The sequence below is a fragment of the Arachis hypogaea genome, chromosome 20 (assembly GCF_003086295.3).
Source record: "Arachis hypogaea cultivar Tifrunner chromosome 20, arahy.Tifrunner.gnm2.J5K5, whole genome shotgun sequence".
In the NCBI taxonomy this organism is placed as follows: domain Eukaryota; kingdom Viridiplantae; phylum Streptophyta; class Magnoliopsida; order Fabales; family Fabaceae; genus Arachis; species Arachis hypogaea.
Window position 1 is genome coordinate 125,935,637 of NC_092055.1, and position 20,528 is coordinate 125,956,164.

The following is a 20,528-nucleotide window of genomic DNA, read 5'->3' on the forward strand; positions in this document are numbered from 1 at the left end:
TGCAGACTCTGAGAAATCATATTGACTTGCTGAGTCAATATTTTATTCTGAGCCAATATGGCATTCAGAGTATCAACCTCAAGAATTCCCTTCTTCATAGGCGTCCCATTATTCATAGGATTCCTTTCAGAAGTGTACATGAACTGGTTATTAGCAACCATGTTAATGAGTTCTTGAGCTTTTGCAGGCGTTTTCTTTAGGTGAATGGATCCACCTGCAGAAGTATCCAGTGACATCTTTGATAGCTCAGATAAACCATCATAGAATATATCCAGGATGGTCCATTCTGAAAGCATGTCAGAAGGACACTTTTTGGTCAACTGTTTGTATCTTTCCCAAGCTTCATAGAGAGATTCACCTTCTTTTTGTCTGAAGGTTTGAACATCAGCTCTAAGCTTGCTCAGCTTTTGAGGAGGAAAGTACTTGGCTAAGAAAGCCGTGACCAGCTTATCCCAAGAGTTCAGGCTGTCTTTGGGTTGAGAATCCAACCATAATCTAGCTCTGTCTCTTACAGCAAAAGGGAAAAGCATGAGCCTGTAGACTTCAGGATCTATTCCATTAGTCTTAACAGTATCACATATCTGCAAGAATTCAGTTAAGAACTGAAAAGGATCTTCAGATGGAAGTCCATGAAACTTGCAGTTCTGCTGCATTAGAGAAACTAATTGAGGTTTCAGCTCAAAGTTGTTTGCTCCAATGGCAGGAATGGAGATGCTTCTTCCATGTAAATTGGAATTAGGTGCAGTAAAGTCACCAAGCATCTTCCTTACATTATTATTATTTTCGGCTGCCATCTCCTCTGCCTGTTCGAAAATTTCTGAAAGGTTATCTCTGGATTGTTGTATTTTAGCTTCTCTTAATTTTCTCTTCAGAGTCCTTTCAGGTTCTGGATCTGCTTCCACAAGAATGTTCTTATCCTTGCTCCTGCTCATATGACAAAGAAGAAGGCACAGAAAAATAACAATAATAGGGATCCTTTTTGCCCAAGCACAGAGGTTCCCTTATGTGAGTAGAAGAAAAGAAGAAAAGAAAATCTGAACTCAGAGAGAGAGAGGGTTTGGATTTTTGGTGAGTTGAAGGAAAGATGTTAGTATATCAATAAATAGAATAAGATGGGAGAGGGAGAATTTTCGAAAATAATTTTTGAAAAAGAGTTAGTGATTTTTGAAAATGGTTTTTGAAAAATGTTAGTATTTTTCGAAAATTTTTGAAATAAAAAATAAAAAATAAAAATAATTAGTTAATTAAATAGAAATTTTGAAAAAGAGGGAAGATATTTTCGAAAATGAGAGAGAGAGAGAGTTAGTTAGGTGGTTTTGAAAAAGATAAGAAACAAACAAAAAGTTAGTTAGTTAGTTGAAACAAATTTGAAAAGATAAGAAGTTGGGAAGTTAGAGAAGATATTTTGAAATCAAATTTTGAAAAAGATAAGATAAGAAGATATTTTTGAAAAGATATGATAGAAATTAGTTTTGAAAAAGATTTGATTTTTAAAATCACAATTAATGACTTGATTCACAAGAAATCATAAGATATGATTCTAGAACTTAAAGTTTGAATCTTTCTTAACAAGCAAGTAACAAACTTCAAATTTTTGAATCAAAACATTAATTGATTATGTTATTTTCGAAAATTATGATATAAAATAAGAAAAAGGTTTTTGAAAATTATTTTTTTTGGAATTTTCGAAAATAACCATGAATTTTGAAAAAGATTTTGAATTTTGAAAAAGATTTTGAAAAAGATAAGATTTTCAAATTGAAAATTTGACTTGACTCATAAGAAACAACTTGATTTTAAAAATTTTTGAAAAAGTCAATCCAAATTTTCGAATTTGATGAGAGAAAAAAAGGAAAGATATTTTTTTGATTTTTGAAAATTTTTTTATAAAAAACATGAAAATTATGCAATGCATGAAATTTTTAGATCAAAACATGTGATGCATGCAAGAATGCTATGAATGTCAAGATGAACACCAAGAACACTATGAATGTCAAGATGAACATCAAGAACATAATTTTGAAAAATTTTAATGCAAAGAAAACATGCAAGACACCAAACTTAGAATTCTTTAATGCTTAGACACTAAGAATTCAAGAATGCATATGAAAAACAATAAAAGACACAAAACAAAAAAATCATCAAGATCAAACAAGAAGACTTACCAAGAACAACTTGAAGATCATGAAGAACACTATGAATGCATGAAATTTTCGAAAAATGCAAGATGCACATGCAATTGACACCAAACTTATGATATGACTCAAGACTCAAACAAGAACACAAAAAATATTTTTGATTTTTATGATTTTCTAATTTTTTTGGATTTTTATTTTATATTTTTTTGAAAATTATTTAGAAAAAGGAAAAATAAGGATTCCAAAATTTTTTTATATGAATTCCAGGAATCTTGCCATGTTAGTCTTAAAGCTCCAATCAAAGGGTCTGGCATGGCTTAACAGCCAGCCAAGCTTTAACATATAATTACATGGGCTGGAGTGATTAGTTGAATACCAATCCCAAAGTAGTTTGGGTATGGCTTTACAGCCAGATATGATTCAACATATTTCATGAAACACTAGAATTCATTCTTAAAAATTTTGAAGCCATAGAATAATTTATTTTTGAAATATTTTTGAAATTTTTTTTTTTAAAAAAGAAAATTACCTAATCTGAGCAACAAGATGAACCGTCAGTTGTCCAAACTCAAACAATCCCCGGCAACGGCGCCAAAAACTTAGTGCACGAAATTGTGATCTCCAGGCTCAAACAAATCCTGGTAATGGCTCCAAAGCTTGGTGCTTTGATCTCAATACATAATTGTCACAACTTCGATACAACTAACCAGCAAGTGCACTGGGTCGTCCAAGTAATACCTTACGTGAGTAAGGGTCGAATCCCACGGAGATTGTTGGTATGAAGCAAGCTATGGTCACCTTGCAAATCTCAGTCAGGCAGATTTAAACATGATACTTTATTAGATTAAAATAAACAAAAAAAGGGATAGAGATACTTATGTAGATTCATTGGCAGGGATTTCAGATAAGCAAATGGAGATGCTTTTCGTTCCTCTGAACCTCTGCTTTCTTGCTATCTTCATCCAATCAGTCTTACTCCTTTCCATGGCTGGCTGTATGCAAGGGCATCACCGTTGTCAGTGGCTACATCCCCTCCTCTCAGTGAATCATATGCTCACGCACCCTGTCACGGCACGGCTATTCATCTGTCGGTTCTCGATCATGCTGGAATAGGATTCACCCTCCTTTTGCGTCTGTCACTAACGCCCAACAATCGCGAGTTTGAAGCTCGTCACAGTCATTCAATCATTGAATCCTACTCAGAATACCACAGACAAGGTTTAGACCTTCCGGATTCTCTTGAATGCCGCCATCATTCTAGCGTACGCCACGAAGATTCTGGTTAGGAGATCTAAGAGATATTCATTCTAGCTTAATTCATGTAGAACAGAAGTGTTTGTCAGGCACGCGTTCATAAGGGAGAAGGATGATGAGCGTCACACATAATCATCACCTTCATCACGTTCTTGGGTGCGAATGGATATCTTAGAAGAGAAATAAGAAGAATTGAATAGAAAACAGTAGTACTTGCATTAATCTTTGAGGAACAGCAGAGCTCCACACCTTAATCTATGGAGTGTAGAAACTCTACCGTTGAAAATACATAAGTGAAGGTCCAGGCATGGCCGAGATGGCCAGCTTCCTAAACGAGATCACAGGATCAAAATGCAATCCAGGATGCCTAATACAATAGTAAGAGGTCCTATTTATAATAAACTAGCTACTAGGGTTTACATGAGTAAGTATTTGATGCATAAATCCACTTCTGGGGCCCACTTGGTGTGTGCTTGGGCTGAGTCTGAGTGTTGCACGTGCAGAGGCCATTTGTGGAGTTGAACGCCAGTTTCTGTGCCAGTTTGGGCGTTCAACTCTGGTTTTGGATCCTTTTCTGGCGCTGGACGCCAGATTTGGGCAGAAGGCTGGCGTTGAACGCCAGTTTACGTCGTCAATTCTTGGCAAAAGTATGGACTATTATATATTGCTGAAAAGCCCTGGATGTCTACTTTCCAACGCAATTGGAAGCGCGCCATTTCGAGTTCTGTAGCTCCAGAAAATCCACTTTGAGTGCAGGGAGGTCAGAATCCAACAGCATCAGCAGTCCTTCTTCAACCTCTGAATCTGATTTTTGCTCAAGTCCCTCAATTTCAGCCAGAAAATACCTGAAATCACAGAAAAATACACAAACTCATAGTAAAGTCCAGAAATGTGAATTTATCATAAAAACTAATGAAAACATCCCTAAAAGTAACTAGATCCTACTAAAAACATACTAAAAACAATGCCAAAAAGCGTATAAATTATCCGCTCATCAAAATCCAACAAGGATAGAACTTCCAATTAATCATTCTCCCAGTCAAGGCTTTTTATTTTAATTACATAAAACCTCTTGTTAATTTTCATTGCTTTAATTTATAATTATTTACTTTCCCATTCCTCATTCCAAAATTTCTCAGAAAACAAAAACCCATAACCAATAGTAACACACCTCCCTGCAATTCCTTGAGAGACGACCCGATGTTTAAATACTTTGATTATTAATTTTATTGGGTTTGCTTTAGTGACAAACAAGTTTTTGTACGAAAGGATTCTTTATTGGTTTAGAAACTATACTTGCAACGGGAATTTATTGTGAAATTCTTTACTAGCAAAAATCCGTTCATCAAAATGGCGCCGTTACCGGAGAATTGCAAATGTGTTCCTTATTATTGGTTATTGTAAATATTTGCTTGTTGCTTGTTTATTTGTTTTTGTTTTTAATTTTTATTAGCTACTATGAATTCTCACCCCTGTCGCTATGAGTTTGGTTCCAATGTTTTTGTAGGGAATGGGCGCTATAATGAGAACAAGCATCAAGGTTGGAACAATCAAAGATGGGAGGAGCCACAAGGATTTGATCAACCCTCTTGGCAACAACCCCCTCCAATGCACTATAACCAATAACCATTCTATGATGCATACCAAGACAATAATTATGGTGGACCTTTTCGTGACAACCAACCTCCACCAAATTACTATGGTCAAGAGCCATTCCATGGTGCGTACCAAGATGATGAATATGGTGGACCCCCTTGTAGTTACCAACAAGCCCCACCATATGTTTATGAACCAGCTCCTCAACATAACTTTGAACCACCATACTCACAAGCCACCTACAACCATTCACCTCCTTATGACCCTAACCTTTATCCATCCAACCAACCACCATATGAACCGTATGAACCATAAAAATAACCACCACACCCCTATTATGATGAACCACCCTCATATCATGAATCCTTCCTCCTAAGCAATGGACCCTCATACCCACCCCAAGCTCCAATGAATGACACTCTAAATGTTCTTCTTCAAAGGCAAGGAGAGATGAAAAGGACGACACAAGAGCTCATTGCTGCCTTAACTGAGGTAGTAAATCGATTAGCTTCCCAACATTTGGACATTCAAGAAACTCTCATGGCTACATGTGGAGAATCAATAGAAGAGTCTAGCATGAAGGAGATACTAGAAACTCCAGTGGACAATGAGGAACATGACTTTGTATTGGAACAAGTGGAAGAAGCCGTCATAGTTGAAGAGGAAGAAATGGTTGTAGACTTAGGAGATGCTGAACCTCCGTGGAAAAGTCCAGTCATAGAGCCTCCTTCCAAGATGTTTGATGTTGATGTTGAGGAGGGCATACAACCTCCAAGGCATATCATGGTTGAAGACTTTGCAGAGGTTGATCAAGAGATGGAGATTCAAGAAGAAGAAGCACAACCTCCCATGCCCTTGGTAAGCAATGAGGAAGAGACTAAATTGGAAGAAAGCTACCAAGAGGAAGAGGTTAAAATTAAAGAAGCTTGCAAAGAGGTGGAAGTTGTCAAGGAAGAGCTCGAGGGAATGGAGCTTGAAATCACCTTGCCAAAGCTGTTTGAGACCTCTCCCCCAAAGCCATTACCATCCAATACAACATTCAAGTGGGTAAAATACTTATCCTTAAACTTTACTTTCCCACTTGAATATGGGCTACTTGAGACAGATGGTCAGCTTAGAGCTCTTTGTGGCTTTAAGAGTAAGAGGGAGATGGTTAGTGGTTGGCAACACAATCCTAGATTCATTGTGGTAGGAAGCTCACGGCTGAATTATCATGGTTGGAAGAATATTAAATTGTATGAGTCTAGGAAGCTGTTTGGATGCCTTAGTGAGAATTCAGATTGCTTACCACCCGATTGGAATAGAGATGGTCAACAAGAAGACGGGTGCAAAAGCAAGGTTTGGGACTCCGAAATTCATTCCAACAATCAACACTCCCGGAGCCATGTTACTTGCTTTAACTTGCTCAAAGAATTTATGTGCCTAGTTTGGGATCCCGGAGGCTATTGGAATTGCAAACACTGGTGTGGATTCCTGGATGACACAAGTCACCATGACAAGGAGCTCACCAAATGTCCAATTTAAGGACTTTAACTAAAAGTGCTAGGTGGGAGACAACCCACCATGCTATGATCGTCCCTTTTATTCCTAGTTTTATTCTATTTTATTTTATTTTATTTTATTTTTCACAAGTTTTTCATTCATAATTTTTGCATATTCATCTGCATGCTGCATTCTACATAAAAAAGGGAAATCAACGCGCAAGCATCCATGATGCGCGCGCGTCGTTTACGTATGCGCACCTTAACAGAGAGTTGCATGAGAGACATGCGGGAAGGGTTCGTGGCACACAAGCCACGCCACACGTACGCGTACCTCACGCATACGCGTCTCCTGCAAAAAGTTCAATCCACGCGTAAGCGTCAGCGACGCATACGCGTGGGTATGAAAATCGGCGTCAATAGCATGCTGAACAGAGAGTTGTGCTACCCTTATGCTGGAATTGTGCTACAGGCATAAATTTACCCATGCGTACGCGTCCCTGACGCGTGCGCGTCATTTTCAATATGTGGTGATCCACGCATGCGCGTGCCTGACGCGTACGCGTGCTGTACGCGTATGCATCGCATGTGACGCACAATTCAATGAGCACATCGCCAGATTTCAAATCTCCCCTCCCCCAATCCTAGTTCTTTTTTATTCCTACTTCTTTTCTTCTCCTCTTTTAATTTACTATTGTTCTTCCTTTTCAATTTTTCTTTCAGCTTAGTTATTTATGGTTTCTTTTTCATTCCTTTTTCATGCATTTCTTTTATGATTGGTGTTGGAACTTTATTTGGGTCTTATATTATTATACTTGAGCTTGTGGATATCATCAAGAGTGATTTGACAATTAATATTAATTTTTGGATTGCATGCATATTGGGAATTCCATACTTTCCGTAGCATATTTTACATGCACACCAAGTGTTTGTGAAAAGTCCGTATGGCATTGTGAATTCTTCATTATTCTATTCTTCTACTCTACTGCCTGTTTTTCACAAAACCCTTGCAATCTTTTATTGATTGAATATAATTGTCAACACAAACGTGGTTGTTAGTTTGTTACATTTGATAATCAAATTGAGCAATTAATGCTTGATCTATGCTACTCATGCCTTTGCCGGCATGCTAATAAACATCTTGCATCTAATTGTCCTAATTTATCATGCTATATTTCCATTAATGTCCTGATTACATGGAGTCGCGACCATGTGTTTACGACATTCTTCTTTACCTTGGCATTGATTATCACTTGTATTTTCCTCCTCTCGGTTCTAGATATTTGATTTCATGTCCCTTTCTCTTCTCCCTTTTTAGGATGGCCACCAGGAAGGGTATAGAGAAAGCCTCTACAAAGACACCGGCCATGAGAAGAACAAAAAGAGCACCAGCTGAGGAACCACAACCCCCGCCCACCTGCACAGCTTTACATGCACCGAGGACGGTGCAATCTTTAAGTGTGGGGAGGTCGATACCGACTTTCGCGGGTTAGTTATTTTCCTCTCAACACCAATGTTTAATTTCCCTTGTTAGTTCATTGTTGCATTTGCATGATTGATTGCATGTTTGTAAGATTTTTGTGCATATTTTACTACTACTTGGTTGAAGTAATATTTTCTTTTTCAAGAAACTTTTTAGAGTGTTTCACTGATTTAAATTAAAATTTTTTATTAAACTTGCTTGAAGAAATTTTGTTTTGGAACATGGTTCAGAGCTCGAACACACAAAACCAGTGAGATTTTGAGCTTATTTGATTGGTTGCATTTTATCAACCAATGTTTTATTTTGGTGTGTATTATTCTCTCTAAAATTGTGATCTTTGTCTTGCTTAATTCTATATTTCCATTGTTTGATGTATGCATACACTTATATGATTGAGGCCTTTATTCACTATAGCTCACATATCCATATGGCCTTAACCTTTTCATTATCCTTTGCAAACCAAAGTTGAGCCTATTTTACCCCATTTGTTCTTTATTTTAGCACATCATTAACTCTAAGTGGAAAACAATAATGTCCTTAATTTGAATCCTTGGTTAGGTTAGACTGGTGAGAGTGCTCATGATTTAAGTATGGGAAATTGGGTTGGAAATATTTGATTTGAGAATTGAGTATGTTAGACTTTTATGAAACTGTGAAAAAGAATGTTGAGGATATGTTCATGCATTCAATACCTTAATCATATGTATTGAGAAAAAACAAAAGAAAAGAAAAAGAAAAAGAAAAAAAAATAAATAATGATGAGAAAAAGAAAAAAAAGAGAGCAAATAATAAAACGGGACAAAATACCTCAAGTGAAATAATAATATCAATGCATAGGAGTTGTACTTAAATTTGGGATGCATGAATATGTGGTAAACATAGTTAATGGGTAGTTAGATTTTGCATTGTAATTACATGGATTATCTTAGGTTAGGTGGTAAGTTTAGGCTAATTAAGGATTCAGATTTCAGTCCACTTGACCAAATACAATCCTACCTTGCCCTAACCCCATTACAACCCTTGAAAAGACCTCTTGATATGTGTATTTGTGCATTAAATTTCTATTGATTGGTAGAAGAAAAGCAAGCCTTAGAAAGCAAGATTAGTAGAGAATTGAGAGAATCAAACCTTAAACACTTGAATAATTAGAGTGTATACACTTCCGGTGAGGGTTCGATTCTCGATTCTTTGTTCCCGACTTTCATGAGCTATTTTCTTCTGCAAGTCTATTTGTACTTCATTTTTATGATTTGAATTAGTGAAATCTAGTTCATATTTGTTCTTCAAAGGTTTATTTACTTTTAACCAAGTAGGTAGAAGCATTTCACATTTAGTAGCATTCATATAGATAGGTTGCATTTCACACATTCTACTATTCCTCTTCACTCTCTTATAATTTTTCTTGAGCTTAGCATGAGGACATGCTAATGTTTAAGTGTGGAGAGATTGATAAACCGCTATTTTATGGTTTATCTTGTGCTCAATTGAGTGGATTTTATCAATCTTTCATACACTTATTCATACAAAATGCATGGTTTTACAATTCCCTTCCTGATTTTGTGCTATGATTAAAAACATGCTTCGTTGCTCTTAAATTTTACTAATTTTAATACTCTCTTATTACCATTCGATACCTTGATATGCGTGTTAAGTGATTTCAGGGTTTATAGGGTAGGAATGACTTAAAGGATGGAAAGGAAGCATGCAAAAGTGGAAGGAATACAAGAAATTGAAGGAATTGCAAAGCTGTCTAGCCTGACCTCCTCGCACTAAATCAATCATAACTTGAGCTACAAAGGTCCAAATGAGGAGGTTTTAGTTGCGTTGGAAAGCTAACATCCGGGGCTTCGAAATGATATATAATTTTCTATAGTGGCCGTACAGATAGGTGAGGCGCACGCGTGCATCACGTGCACGCGTCGCATGCACGAAAATCCAGCGACCCAGAAATCGTCCCCAGCGATTTCTGGGCTGTTTTTGACCCAGTTTTCGGCCCAGAAAACACATATTAGAGGCTGCAGAGTAGAGGATTCATTCATAACTTCTCATAATTCATAATTTAGGTTTTAGATGTAGTTTCTAGAGAGAGAGGCTCTCTCATCTCTCTAGGTTTTAGGATTCCTAGTTTTATGCTGTTGAGTTGGATATTACAAAGAGTTGCTACCTCCGTTGAAGTCATTATTATTCTAGTTTGTTTTCTTTTTTCCTTACACTTTCATATCCTTAATCTTTGTTCAGAGTTACAATTGGATTGTTTTTAGAATTTATTAATGCAAGAAGTATTTTTCCATTTAAATTTTATTATTTGTTTAATTGCTTCCAATTGATTTTAATTACCATGTTCCCCTTTTACTTCTCTTATAAGACAACGAAGATGGTATTCATGTTGACAGAGTAGACTCCTAACTTGACTTGGGGGTTGATTAAATGGAGACCCTAGAGTTAAAATGCTCAAGTGATTAGTTAAATTGGAAGTTGTTAGCTAATTCTCTATTTACTAACGCTAGTCCTTCCCAAGGGAGAGGATTAGGATTTGCGAATAAGAGTTGGCTCAATCACTTGACTTTCCTTTATTTAGTAAGGGTTAACTAAGTGAAAATAACAACCTTTTGATACTACACTTGAGAAAATCCAACAATGATAGAACTTCCAATTAATCATTCTCCCAGTCAAGACTTTTTATTTTAATTACATAAAATCTCTTGTTAATTTTCATTGCTTTAATTTATAATTATTTACTTTCCCATTCCTCATTCCAAAATTTCTCAGAAAATAAAAACCTATAACCAATAGTAACACACCTCCCTGCAATTCCTTGAGAGACGACCCGAGGTTTAAATACTTCGGTTATTAATTTTATTGGGTTTGCTTTAGTGACAAACAAGTTTTTGTACGAAAGGATTCTTTGTTGGTTTAGAAACTATACTTGCAACGGAAATTTATTGTGAAATTCTTTACTAGCAAAAATCAGTTCATCAATTGGGTAGGCAAACTGTAGTCTCTGGTGTTAGTGCTGGTCTCCTGGCCTCCTAGACTAACTTTGAGTGGTGCCCCTACTGTAGGTATGGCCCAGCATCCTGTCATGAGGGTTCTCGCCGCGAGAGCGCAGCCGTACGACCGATACGCCTGGGTGACTTCGGATGTGAAGGAAACCCCCAACCAAATGACCCTAGAGGAACTTGACGAGTTCCGACAAGTAGAGTATCTCTGTGGAGGGGGCGACGGGGAAGCCAATTACCAGGTTTTCGTCCCTGCCGCTAACGAACGGATATTCCAACTAAACCTACACTCTCCTCGGGTCCCCGATTGGATCTGGATGTATAAGGCGATGTTCACCCACCCGGGGGTTCGCATCCCCTTCTCCCCTTTTCAAATGGCGTTGCTTAACCGCTACGATGTGTCGCCGTCTTAGTTGCATCCGAACAGTTGGGCTTCTATCCGCTGTTTCGAGATGATCTGTGAGTACTTAGAGCTGCCGACCTCCGTCGAGGTATTTTTATTCCTTTTTACCTTGACGAACCCTTCTAAAGTGGGGAAGGCCAAAAAAGGCTTCATGTGTTTCTGGTCAGCTCAAGGTTGGAGGATCTTTGGCCTGTTTGAGGATTCGTATCATGGTTTCAAGGATAAGTACTTTAAGGTTCGCCCGGCTGAAGGTCGGCACCCTTTTGGTTGACGTTGGAGGGAGAACGTCGCATCTCAACCTACTGGAGTTTCGGGGCGGGAGCTAACGCCTTTACTAAGATGACGTACAAAGGGTTGTCTGTCGAGAACAAGAGGGTCGCTGACGTCTTGTTGGCCGTTTTTGGGAAGAATCATGTTAATCCCCATCTCCTCATTGGTAATCGGGATATGGCTAGGAGTTATATATGTGAGTAGTCGTTTAGTGCTGCACTCGTGTTTGCTATTACCCTTGTTTATTCAACCGATTTAATGACTAACTAGCTTCCACGTTTTGTTTCAGTATCGATGGCTGGCGAGCAAGTTGGACTTGATGATTTGTTTAATACATTTCTTGCTGATGATAGTGATAATGACTCTGCCACTCCTAACGACGAGGTGCCTCCTAATGATGCCGTCGAGGCCGAGGCTCAGTCCCAACCCACCCAGGGTGAGGTGATTGGGACCAGTGCTGGTCAGAGTCCCCAACTAGAGATTGAGGTGGAGGGTGAAGAGGTGATTGTTGTTGACAACCCAAGAAAGAGGAAACCGTCCTCTAGCCCCGAGGGAGTCCTCAGGGTGATGGAGAAGAACTTCGATGCCGGAAACTTCATTGATACCCAACTGCTCCCCGGCACAGAAAATTTCTTCCATGGTGGGGATCTCTCCTCGCAGGCCAGAAGGATGTACCGTACCTTGCTCCGAGGATCCGCCATAGCGAGAAAAGTGGAAACCGCCTTGGCTGGGGCGCGATCGCTGGAGAACAAGCTTGAGTCATCTGTTCAGGCTAATAACAAGTAGAAGGTTGAGGTCAAGTCTCTCCAGACGCAGTTAGCTGAAGCCAAGGAGAAGATTAAGACCTCTGATGCTGCCGTAGCGCGTCTTACCAAGCGGGAGCTTTCCTTAGAGGGTCAGCTCAACGCTGCTTAAGGTCGGGTGAAGGAGCTCGAGAAGGAGCGTGATGAGGCTCTTTCATCGGCAACCGCAGCCAAGACCAAAGCATCTGATCTGAAAAAGAAGTATAAGGAAACCATGAAGCAAGGTAAGAATGCCATCCTGATGACCGAAGAGGCTATCAAGGCTCAGGTGAAGCTGCTAGCTCCCGACTTCGACACCTCTGCTCTTAGCATTTTTAAGACCATCAAGGATGGCAAGCTAGTTGATATTTTGAAGAAATGATATAATCTCACTTGTATTTTGTTTGGATCTTGTAATTTGTACATCTTTGAACACTTTAGTAGTTTTGGCAAACTTGTTCGTCGTTTTGTTGGTATGCAACAAACTATTTGTTCGCCGCTTTGTCAGCAATTAACTTGTTTGATGTTTTTTACCATTTTACTGGTAATTAGCTATTCTTTTATACTTGTTTACCGTTCCGTTGCTAATTAACGAAGTCAGGTTGTGGCTTTTACCATTTTAGTGGCTGTCTATTGTGGCGTTTGCTACTTCAGTGGTTCCCGAGGTGATCAGTCCCAGTATACCGTGTCGTTAAGGCGTCTGTTACTTCTACTTGGCAAAGTGACTTGATTAATTTGAATAAGTATGAAACAATTAACATCAAAAAAGGAGACAATGAATTCCAACTAAACAATTAATGGCAAATAATCCAAACATAAAGTAATACGGGTCTTACTAAACCGGTTAGTTCGGCACTAGGAATAGAACCTTCTTAGGTTGCTCGCATTCCAGGTTCCCGGAACTTCTCTACTATCCAATCGTTCCAATTTGTAAGCGTCATTGCCGAGCACCTCCTTTACCCTGTATGAGCCTTCCCAATTTGCTGCCAACTTTCTTTCCCCTGGAGTCGGGAGTCCGACATCATTGCGTCGTAAGACCAGGTCACTTTGCTCAAACTCTCTCTTGAGTACTTTGGCGTTATAACGCAGGGCTATCCTTTGTTTCAATGCCGTCTCCGATAAGTGGGCCATCTCTCTAGCTTCATCCACCAAGTCTGCTTCTTCTACTCCTCCCAAAAGTAGTCGTGGGCTCGGTTCCTCGATCTCCACGGGTATTATCACATCCACCCCATTGGTGAGCCGGAAGGGCATCTCCCTGGTAGATGACTGCTGAGTTGTGCGATAGGACCAGAGTACCGAGGCTAACTCGTCTGCCCATGCTCCCTTCTTTTGATCAAGTCGCTTCCTGAGGCTTTGTTGGATGACCTTGTTCGCAGCTTCGACTTGGCCGTTGGTTTGGGGGTGCTCAACAGACGAGAATTTCTGTCTTATGCCTAAGCCGGCGAGAAATTCTCCGAATTTTTTGTCGGCAAACTGTGTCCCATTGTCCGAGATGATGACCTCGAGGACCCCAAATCTGGCTATTACTTGTCTCCACATGAACTTCCGACAATTAGCCGAGGATATGCTGGCCAGTGGCTCGGCCTCTACCCACTTGGTATAATAGTCGATGGCAACAATTAGGTACTTGACCTGTCTTGGTCAGACTGGAAAAGGCCCTAACAGATCAACTCCCATTGTGAGAATGGTCGAGAGGCCATCAGTAGGCTTAGTTCGGCTGCTGGCGCTTTGTGGAAGTTGGTGTTCTCCTAGCATCTTCTGCACTTGTTCACAAACTCTTTGGAATCCGCCATCATTGAGGGCCAGTAATAGCCAGCCCTGACGAGCTTCTAGGCTAAGGCCTTCCCCCCGATGTGGTGGCCACAACATCCCTCATGGACCTCCCTTAACACGTAGTCCGTTTGGTCGGGGCGCAGGCACTTCAATAGGGGTTGGCTGAGCCCTTTCTTGAACAGTTGGCCTTGTATTATCGTATACTTGGCTGCTTCTTTTCTTAGTGCCTTTGTCGTCTTGTCGTCATCCGGGAGCTTACGCTTTTCCAAGAAATCAATGATTGGGTCCACTTAGGAGGGAGGGTCGGTCGCCTGTGTTATATGTAGGGTCACCGTTGGTTCTTTCACTAAACCTTGAATCAGAGACCGGTTGCTTATTCCTGGCTTTGTGCTCGCTAGTTTTAATAGGAGGTCCACCCGAGTGTTCCTCTCTCTTGGAACGTGCTGCACCGTGACCTCGTCGAATTCCTCACTCAGCTTTTTGACCCTCTCCAAATATTTCTGCAATAGTGAATCTCTGGCTTGGTACGTTCCATTAATCTGTGAAGTCACGACCTGAGAGTCGCTACACACTTCTACTCTGGTGGCTCCGACCTCTCTTGCCAGGACTAGGCCGCCAAGAAGGGCCTCGTATTCTGCTTGATTGCTGGACACTGGGAATTCAAACTTGATCGATTGCTCATATACGACTCCGGTTGGACTGTCCAAGATGATCCCCACTCCCCCGAATGTTTGGTTGGAGGCTTCATCCATATGGAGCTTCCACCGTGTGCTCGACGTCTCGGGAGGGCTTTCCGTTACTTTTACCAGGAAGTCAGCCATTGCTTGGGCCTTGATCGCATGTCTGGGTTCGTACTGCAAGTCATACTGAGACAGTTCGATTGCCCAGGTCATTATCCTCCCCGCCAGATCGGGTTTCTGGAGTACTTGGCGGATTGCCTGGTCCGTCCTAACGATTATCTAGTGTCCTTGGAAGTACTGTCGCAGCCTACGGGAGGAGGTCAGGAGTGCATATGCTAGCTTCTCATCAGTTATTGCTAAGTACAGGTACAACGCCTCTCCATTCTTAGGTTTCCTGAGGACAGGAGGTGCCGAGATTATATCCTTGAAGCACTTGAAGGCTTCTTCACACGCCATGGTCCATTCGAACACTATCCCTTTTTTCATCAAGTTGAAGAATGGCAGAGCTTTGGCGGCCGATGTGCCGAGGAAGCGGGATAATGCGGTGAGCCTTCTCGCCAATCTCTGGACGTCTTTTATGCATCTTGGGCTCTTCATTTGTAAGATTGCTTCACGTTTCTCCGGGCTGGCCTCCACTCTTCTTTGGATTATCATAAATCCCAATAATTTCCCAGCTTCCATGGTGAAGGCGCACTTGAGCGGGTTAAGCCTCATGCCGTGCCGCCGAAGAGACGCGAACACATTCTTTAGATCACTGATGAGGTCCTCAGCCTTGGTGGTCTTTACCAGAATGTCGTCTATGTACACTTCCACCGTCTTGCCGATAAGATTGTTGAATATCTTGTTCATTAGCCTTTGGTACGTAGCTCTTGCGTTATTTAGTCCAAACGGCATCACCTTGTAGCAGTACGTTCCCCCTGGCATTATGAACACCATCTTCTCTTCATCTGGCCAGTGCATCAGTATCTGGTTGTAGGCAGAGTATGTGTCCATGAAACTCAGATACTGGTATCTCGTAGCCGCGTCAACAAAAGCATCAATATTAGGAAGGGGGAACGAATCCTTGGGGCACACCTTGTTGAGGTTGGAATAGTCCACGCACATTCTCCATTTCCCGTTGGGCTTCTTAACTAGGATAACATTCGACAGCCAAGTCGAGTAGTCCAGTTCCCGGATGAACCCCGCCTCTAGCATGCTGGCCATTTGCAGGGCCACCTCGCCAGCTCTTTTCTGGGACATTTTCCTTCTCCTTTGCGCAACTGGCTTAGCCTCCGCCTTCACAGCTAGGTGGTGCGACATGATCTGGGGGTCAATCCCTGGCATGTTGGCTGGTGTCCAGGCGAACAGGTCACCGTTTGCCCAGATCATCTCCACCAATGGTTCTTTTAGGTCATGAGGGAGGTTCTATTCACGAAGATGAACTTTTCTTCTGAGTCGCCGACCCTAAATTTTTCGAGGTTTCCTTCGGGTTCTGGCCTGGGTTTGTCGTCGACTCATGGCGTCTAGGTCGGCCAAGAAGATTCTGGATGCTTCATTGGACTTCTTCCTTAGGGAGAGACTGGCGTTGTCACAAGCGACCGCCGTTTCCAAATCTCCCCTGGTAGATCAAATTGACCCATTATCAGAAACAAACTTCATTACCAGTAGCTTAGTACAAATTACTGCTCCGAACTCATTGATGGTTTTCCTACCCAGGATGATGTTGCAGGCCGTGGAGTCCCTTAAAACAACGAACTCTGCCATTACCGACATTTTCTCTTGGCCTCCTTTTATTGAGATCGGTAGGGAGACTATCCCATCAGGTTTAATAAAGTTGTCGCCCAAGCCAATCACACCGTGCTGGTGGGTCCTCAGGTCGGAGTCCCGGAGACCCAGAGCATCGAAAATGTTACGAAACAAAATGTTCGAATCGGCCCCGGTGTCCATGAGGATTCGCCTGACCAGACCAGTCCCCACTCTTGCTGTGATCACCATGGGAGGGTTCTCTGTTAAGTCGTCAAACCATTGGTCTTCTGGACCGAATGCTACTGGCTGAAATCTCCTGGGGGGAGGCGTGGGGTTAGATGATGATACTGCCAAGACTTTGGCGTCCTTCCTACATGCCGACTTTGACCTAGGAGCCACGTCTCTCCTTACCACAACGTTCATGATCGTGAGGCCACGTTCATTGTCCTCCTCGGGTTCTTGCCTCCGTCTCCTGGCGCGGTTCTTGTCGTCGCCAGATCGATCGTGAACCCGCCTCCGGGGTTCTCTTATGAGGTGCAAGAATTCTACCAACTTGCCTTCTCGGATCGCCTGCTCCAAAGCATCTTTTAGGTCGAAACAATCTTGGGTTTTGTGACCATAGCCCTTGTGGTAGTCACAAAAGAGGTTTTTGTTCCCTCCTGTCCTATCCTTGAGTTGTCAGGGCTTCGACAGGATGCCTTTGTCGGCGATCTGCTGATAAACTTCACCAATTGGGGCTGGCAGGGGGGTGTAGTTGGTAAACTTCCCTACCCGGGGGAACGGCTTGAAGGTTTTAGCTGGAGTTCTGTCCTTGGAGTGCTCCCTAGGCCTTTCCCCGTTACTGGGCTGTCGAGCATGGTTGAAGTCGGGCTGCCACTTGTTGGCAACCACGACCTGGCTAACCTCTTCATCATTGATATATTCTCTAGCCACATTTTGGATTTCTTGCATTGTCCGCACGGACTTGGTGGTAAGGTGTTTTCTGAAATCTTCGTTCAGCAACCCGTTCATCAAGCACAAGCTGGCCACCGAGTCGGTTAGGCCGTTAATCTCCAAGCACCCGTCATTGAACCTATCCAGGTACTTCCTGGTCAGTTCGCCGTTTCTTTATGTCACCCCGAGCGAGTTGATCGGGTGCTTCGCTTTAGCAATACATGTGGTAAACTGATCCAGGAAGGCGTGGGTGATGTCCGCGAAGGTCGTTACGGAGCCTTGGGGGAGGGCGTTGAACCAACGTATTATCGGGCCCGCTAGGGTGACGGGAAAGGTGCGACATCTCACTTCATCGCCCACCCATTCCAAGTTCATCCTGACCACAAAGGCCGTTAGATGCTCTTGGGGGTCTCGGGTCCCATCGTACCTCATGTCCATTGGCTTATCGAAGTGCTTCGGTAGCCGGACCTTGAGGATAGAATGATGGAAAGGGGTTGCCCCTATGATTATGGGACGTCGCATTCTCCTTGGTCTTTCTCTGCTGTCTTCTCGGTTCCCCTCCGTGGTTTGTCTCGTCGGAGGCCGGGTGTAAATCAGGGGGTCTCGCCGTCTTCTTGGCACCTCCCCGCTCTCCCCTTGACTTTCCAATTCTGATCGAGGGCTCGGTGTGCGTCTGGAATGACTTCTTCGGGGACTTCTCCCTTTCCTTTGAAGAGATCGGGAGCGATCTCATCTAGGATCTGGTTGGTAGGGCTCCTGGCTTGCCAGCTCGCGTTCCAAGTTCTGCACCCTGTGTCGCAGCTCCTGCATTATTCTGGCGCTGTCGCTGTCTGTTCCTCCAAAGGGGCACCTCTCTTAAGAGCGCGAGGGTAGCTCGGATTGTCGCGGGGGGATCTTGTACGTTCGCGGGAGGAAGTCACAGAGGCTACCCTACTGCTTCGGGGTGCCATTTCTCCCCCGCGTCGTTCGGCTCCATCGTCTGCCTTCATAGGACCCAACAAAAAGTCCATTCAGTCTGGTCCCCACAGACGGCGCCAATGTTTGGGACTTCGTGTGCCGGACGGTTCAGAAATGCTCCTTAGGTGAGAAGGTGGGAATCGGCCGGGATCTGAGTCTAGTGAGCGGGACGTGCGCACAGACGATCTCCCGAGTCGCTGTGATGTGAATGGGGGAGCCACCTGCAATGACACTCCGACGCTCAAGTAAGGAATGACATAGATGGCAGTGAGAGTAAGGGTGGTAGTGGTGTACCTTGGGAGAGGGATAGGACCCTCCCCATATATACCCTGTCAGTAGGACGGGTCCCACAGGAAAAGTCCCTTTCCTGGAAGCTTCCTTTCCCAGCTGTCATACAGCTGGCTGTCAGGAGGTAGGTATCCGGGTTGCGATCCGGGCGCGGGAGTTCGCTTAGTCGGTTGCTCGGGTCGGGTTGGATAATGACCTAGCCGGGCCGGGCCAGAACAGCTGCTAATATGGTAAATTTATGCAAATAGATTAAATCAATCCCAAATTGAAAGAGACTTTGAGGCATTGAAAATTTTCAATTTGGAATTAATTTGATCTAATTTGATAAATATATCATGTTAATAGTCAATTAGAACTATTAGGTGTATATTGTAGTATCACTTAATGTACCATAACAATAAATTCTAACACAATAAACAAAGAAGGCGACAGAAAGACTAATGTAATCAATTCAAAATTTTTGAAAGACGAATTTTAATAAAAAAAAATTTTAGGGATCAATTTAAAAAATAATTAATTTTTAAAAATAAATAATTATTTACTTATGAAATTATAGAAACTGTTATGACCGTTATACATCACTGAAAAGTTATAGCTCGGCTAATTTTCTTGTAACCGATATATTAACTTCGTCGAATTATGATTATAAATGATTTGTTCAATAACGTCGGAAAGGGTATTAAATCCTCTTAAACATCGGAAAACGGTAATCCGCGTTCCCTAATTATAAAAGAGAACTATCAGAATTCAGAAGGTGGGTCATCTTTCCAAGATAATAACTCTTCTCATAATTCTCATCAACTGACTTGATCGTCGGAGTGCTTTTTGCAGGTGCTCCCCCTCCTGTTTCATTTGGTGACCAAGGCATATCCTGATTCGGATAATAAGTCGGCCAACTCTCGCTGGGAAACGAGTTATAGCTCGGCTACAGCAGGATATAGCTCGGCTGAACCAGGCAAGAACATTTGGCGCCCACCGTGGGGCCAAAATTTAGAATATCTACCTTTATAGGCCCCAAATACCCAAACATCCGTCAATGGCTGATGCACCTCCTCCCACCCCGTCCGAGCTCCTTCGGTTGGTAACCGAGCTTCAGCAAGCAAACCAGCGTATGGCTGAGGCGAATCAGCGTATGGCGGATGAGAATCAAAGGATGCAACAACAAATTCAGCAATTAGCCAATGCTCGCCTTGAACACAACAATAATCGGCAGACAAATGATGAACGTCAATCCGAACCGACCCATATCTCGGAAACGCCTCAGAATGATGATAATGATGGAGATCCTCGAAATGACAATGCTTCACCTGAGGGCGAGGACGATGAGCTTGATAATTCTACAGGACCGTTCACAGCCGACATCATGAATTACCAACTTCCCAGACAATTCACCTTACTGACGACTCTAACTCCATACGATGGGCTAGGAGATCCTAAGCAGCACATCAAAAAATTCCGATCTATTATGATCGTCAACGGTGCATCTGACCCTATTTTATGTCGTTATTTTCCGTCTTTTCTAGATGGTCCTGCACTTGACTGGTTTTGCTCTTTGCCTGCAGATTCTATCTCACGCTTCCAAGAACTGGCGAAGCAATTCGAAGACACTTTGCGGCATTGGCAATATATTTGCATGATTCCGATTATCTGACTACCATTAAGCAAGGTCCGCAAGAAAGTCTGAAGGACTACATTACCCGATTCACGAAGATAGCGATGAGGATCCCCGACCTTCACCCTGAAGTCCACTTACATGCCATTAAAAG

At 42.2% G+C, this 20,528-nt stretch overlaps 1 protein-coding gene across 1 annotated transcript; it reads right to left on the bottom strand.

The window, feature by feature from the left end:
• Positions 1 to 12,535: 12,535 nt before the first annotated feature.
• Positions 12,536 to 15,072, bottom strand: LOC140183211 (uncharacterized). The gene is made up of 4 exons (XM_072231236.1): positions 14,512 to 15,072; positions 13,275 to 14,038; positions 13,091 to 13,192; positions 12,536 to 12,617 (listed from the first exon to the last, which is right to left on the bottom strand). Exons 1-4 carry the CDS (start codon positions 15,070 to 15,072, stop codon positions 12,536 to 12,538), a joined length of 1,509 nt encoding a protein of 502 aa, XP_072087337.1.
• Between the last annotated feature and the right edge of the window lie 5,456 nt (positions 15,073 to 20,528).

Excerpts from the sequence above, each read along its gene's own strand:
- LOC140183211 (XM_072231236.1), bottom strand. The coding sequence starts at position 15,072 with ATGACCTGGGCAATCGAACTGTCTCAGTATGACTTGCAGTACGAACCC. Across the intron at positions 14,039-14,511 it reads GTTTAGTGAAAGAACCAACG|GTCAAGTACCTAATTGTTGC; the intron begins GTGACCCTACAT and ends TGACCAAGACAG. Across the intron at positions 13,193-13,274 it reads AATGCGAGCAACCTAAGAAG|TTGGAATTCATTGTCTCCTT; the intron begins GTTCTATTCCTA and ends TTAATTGTTTAG.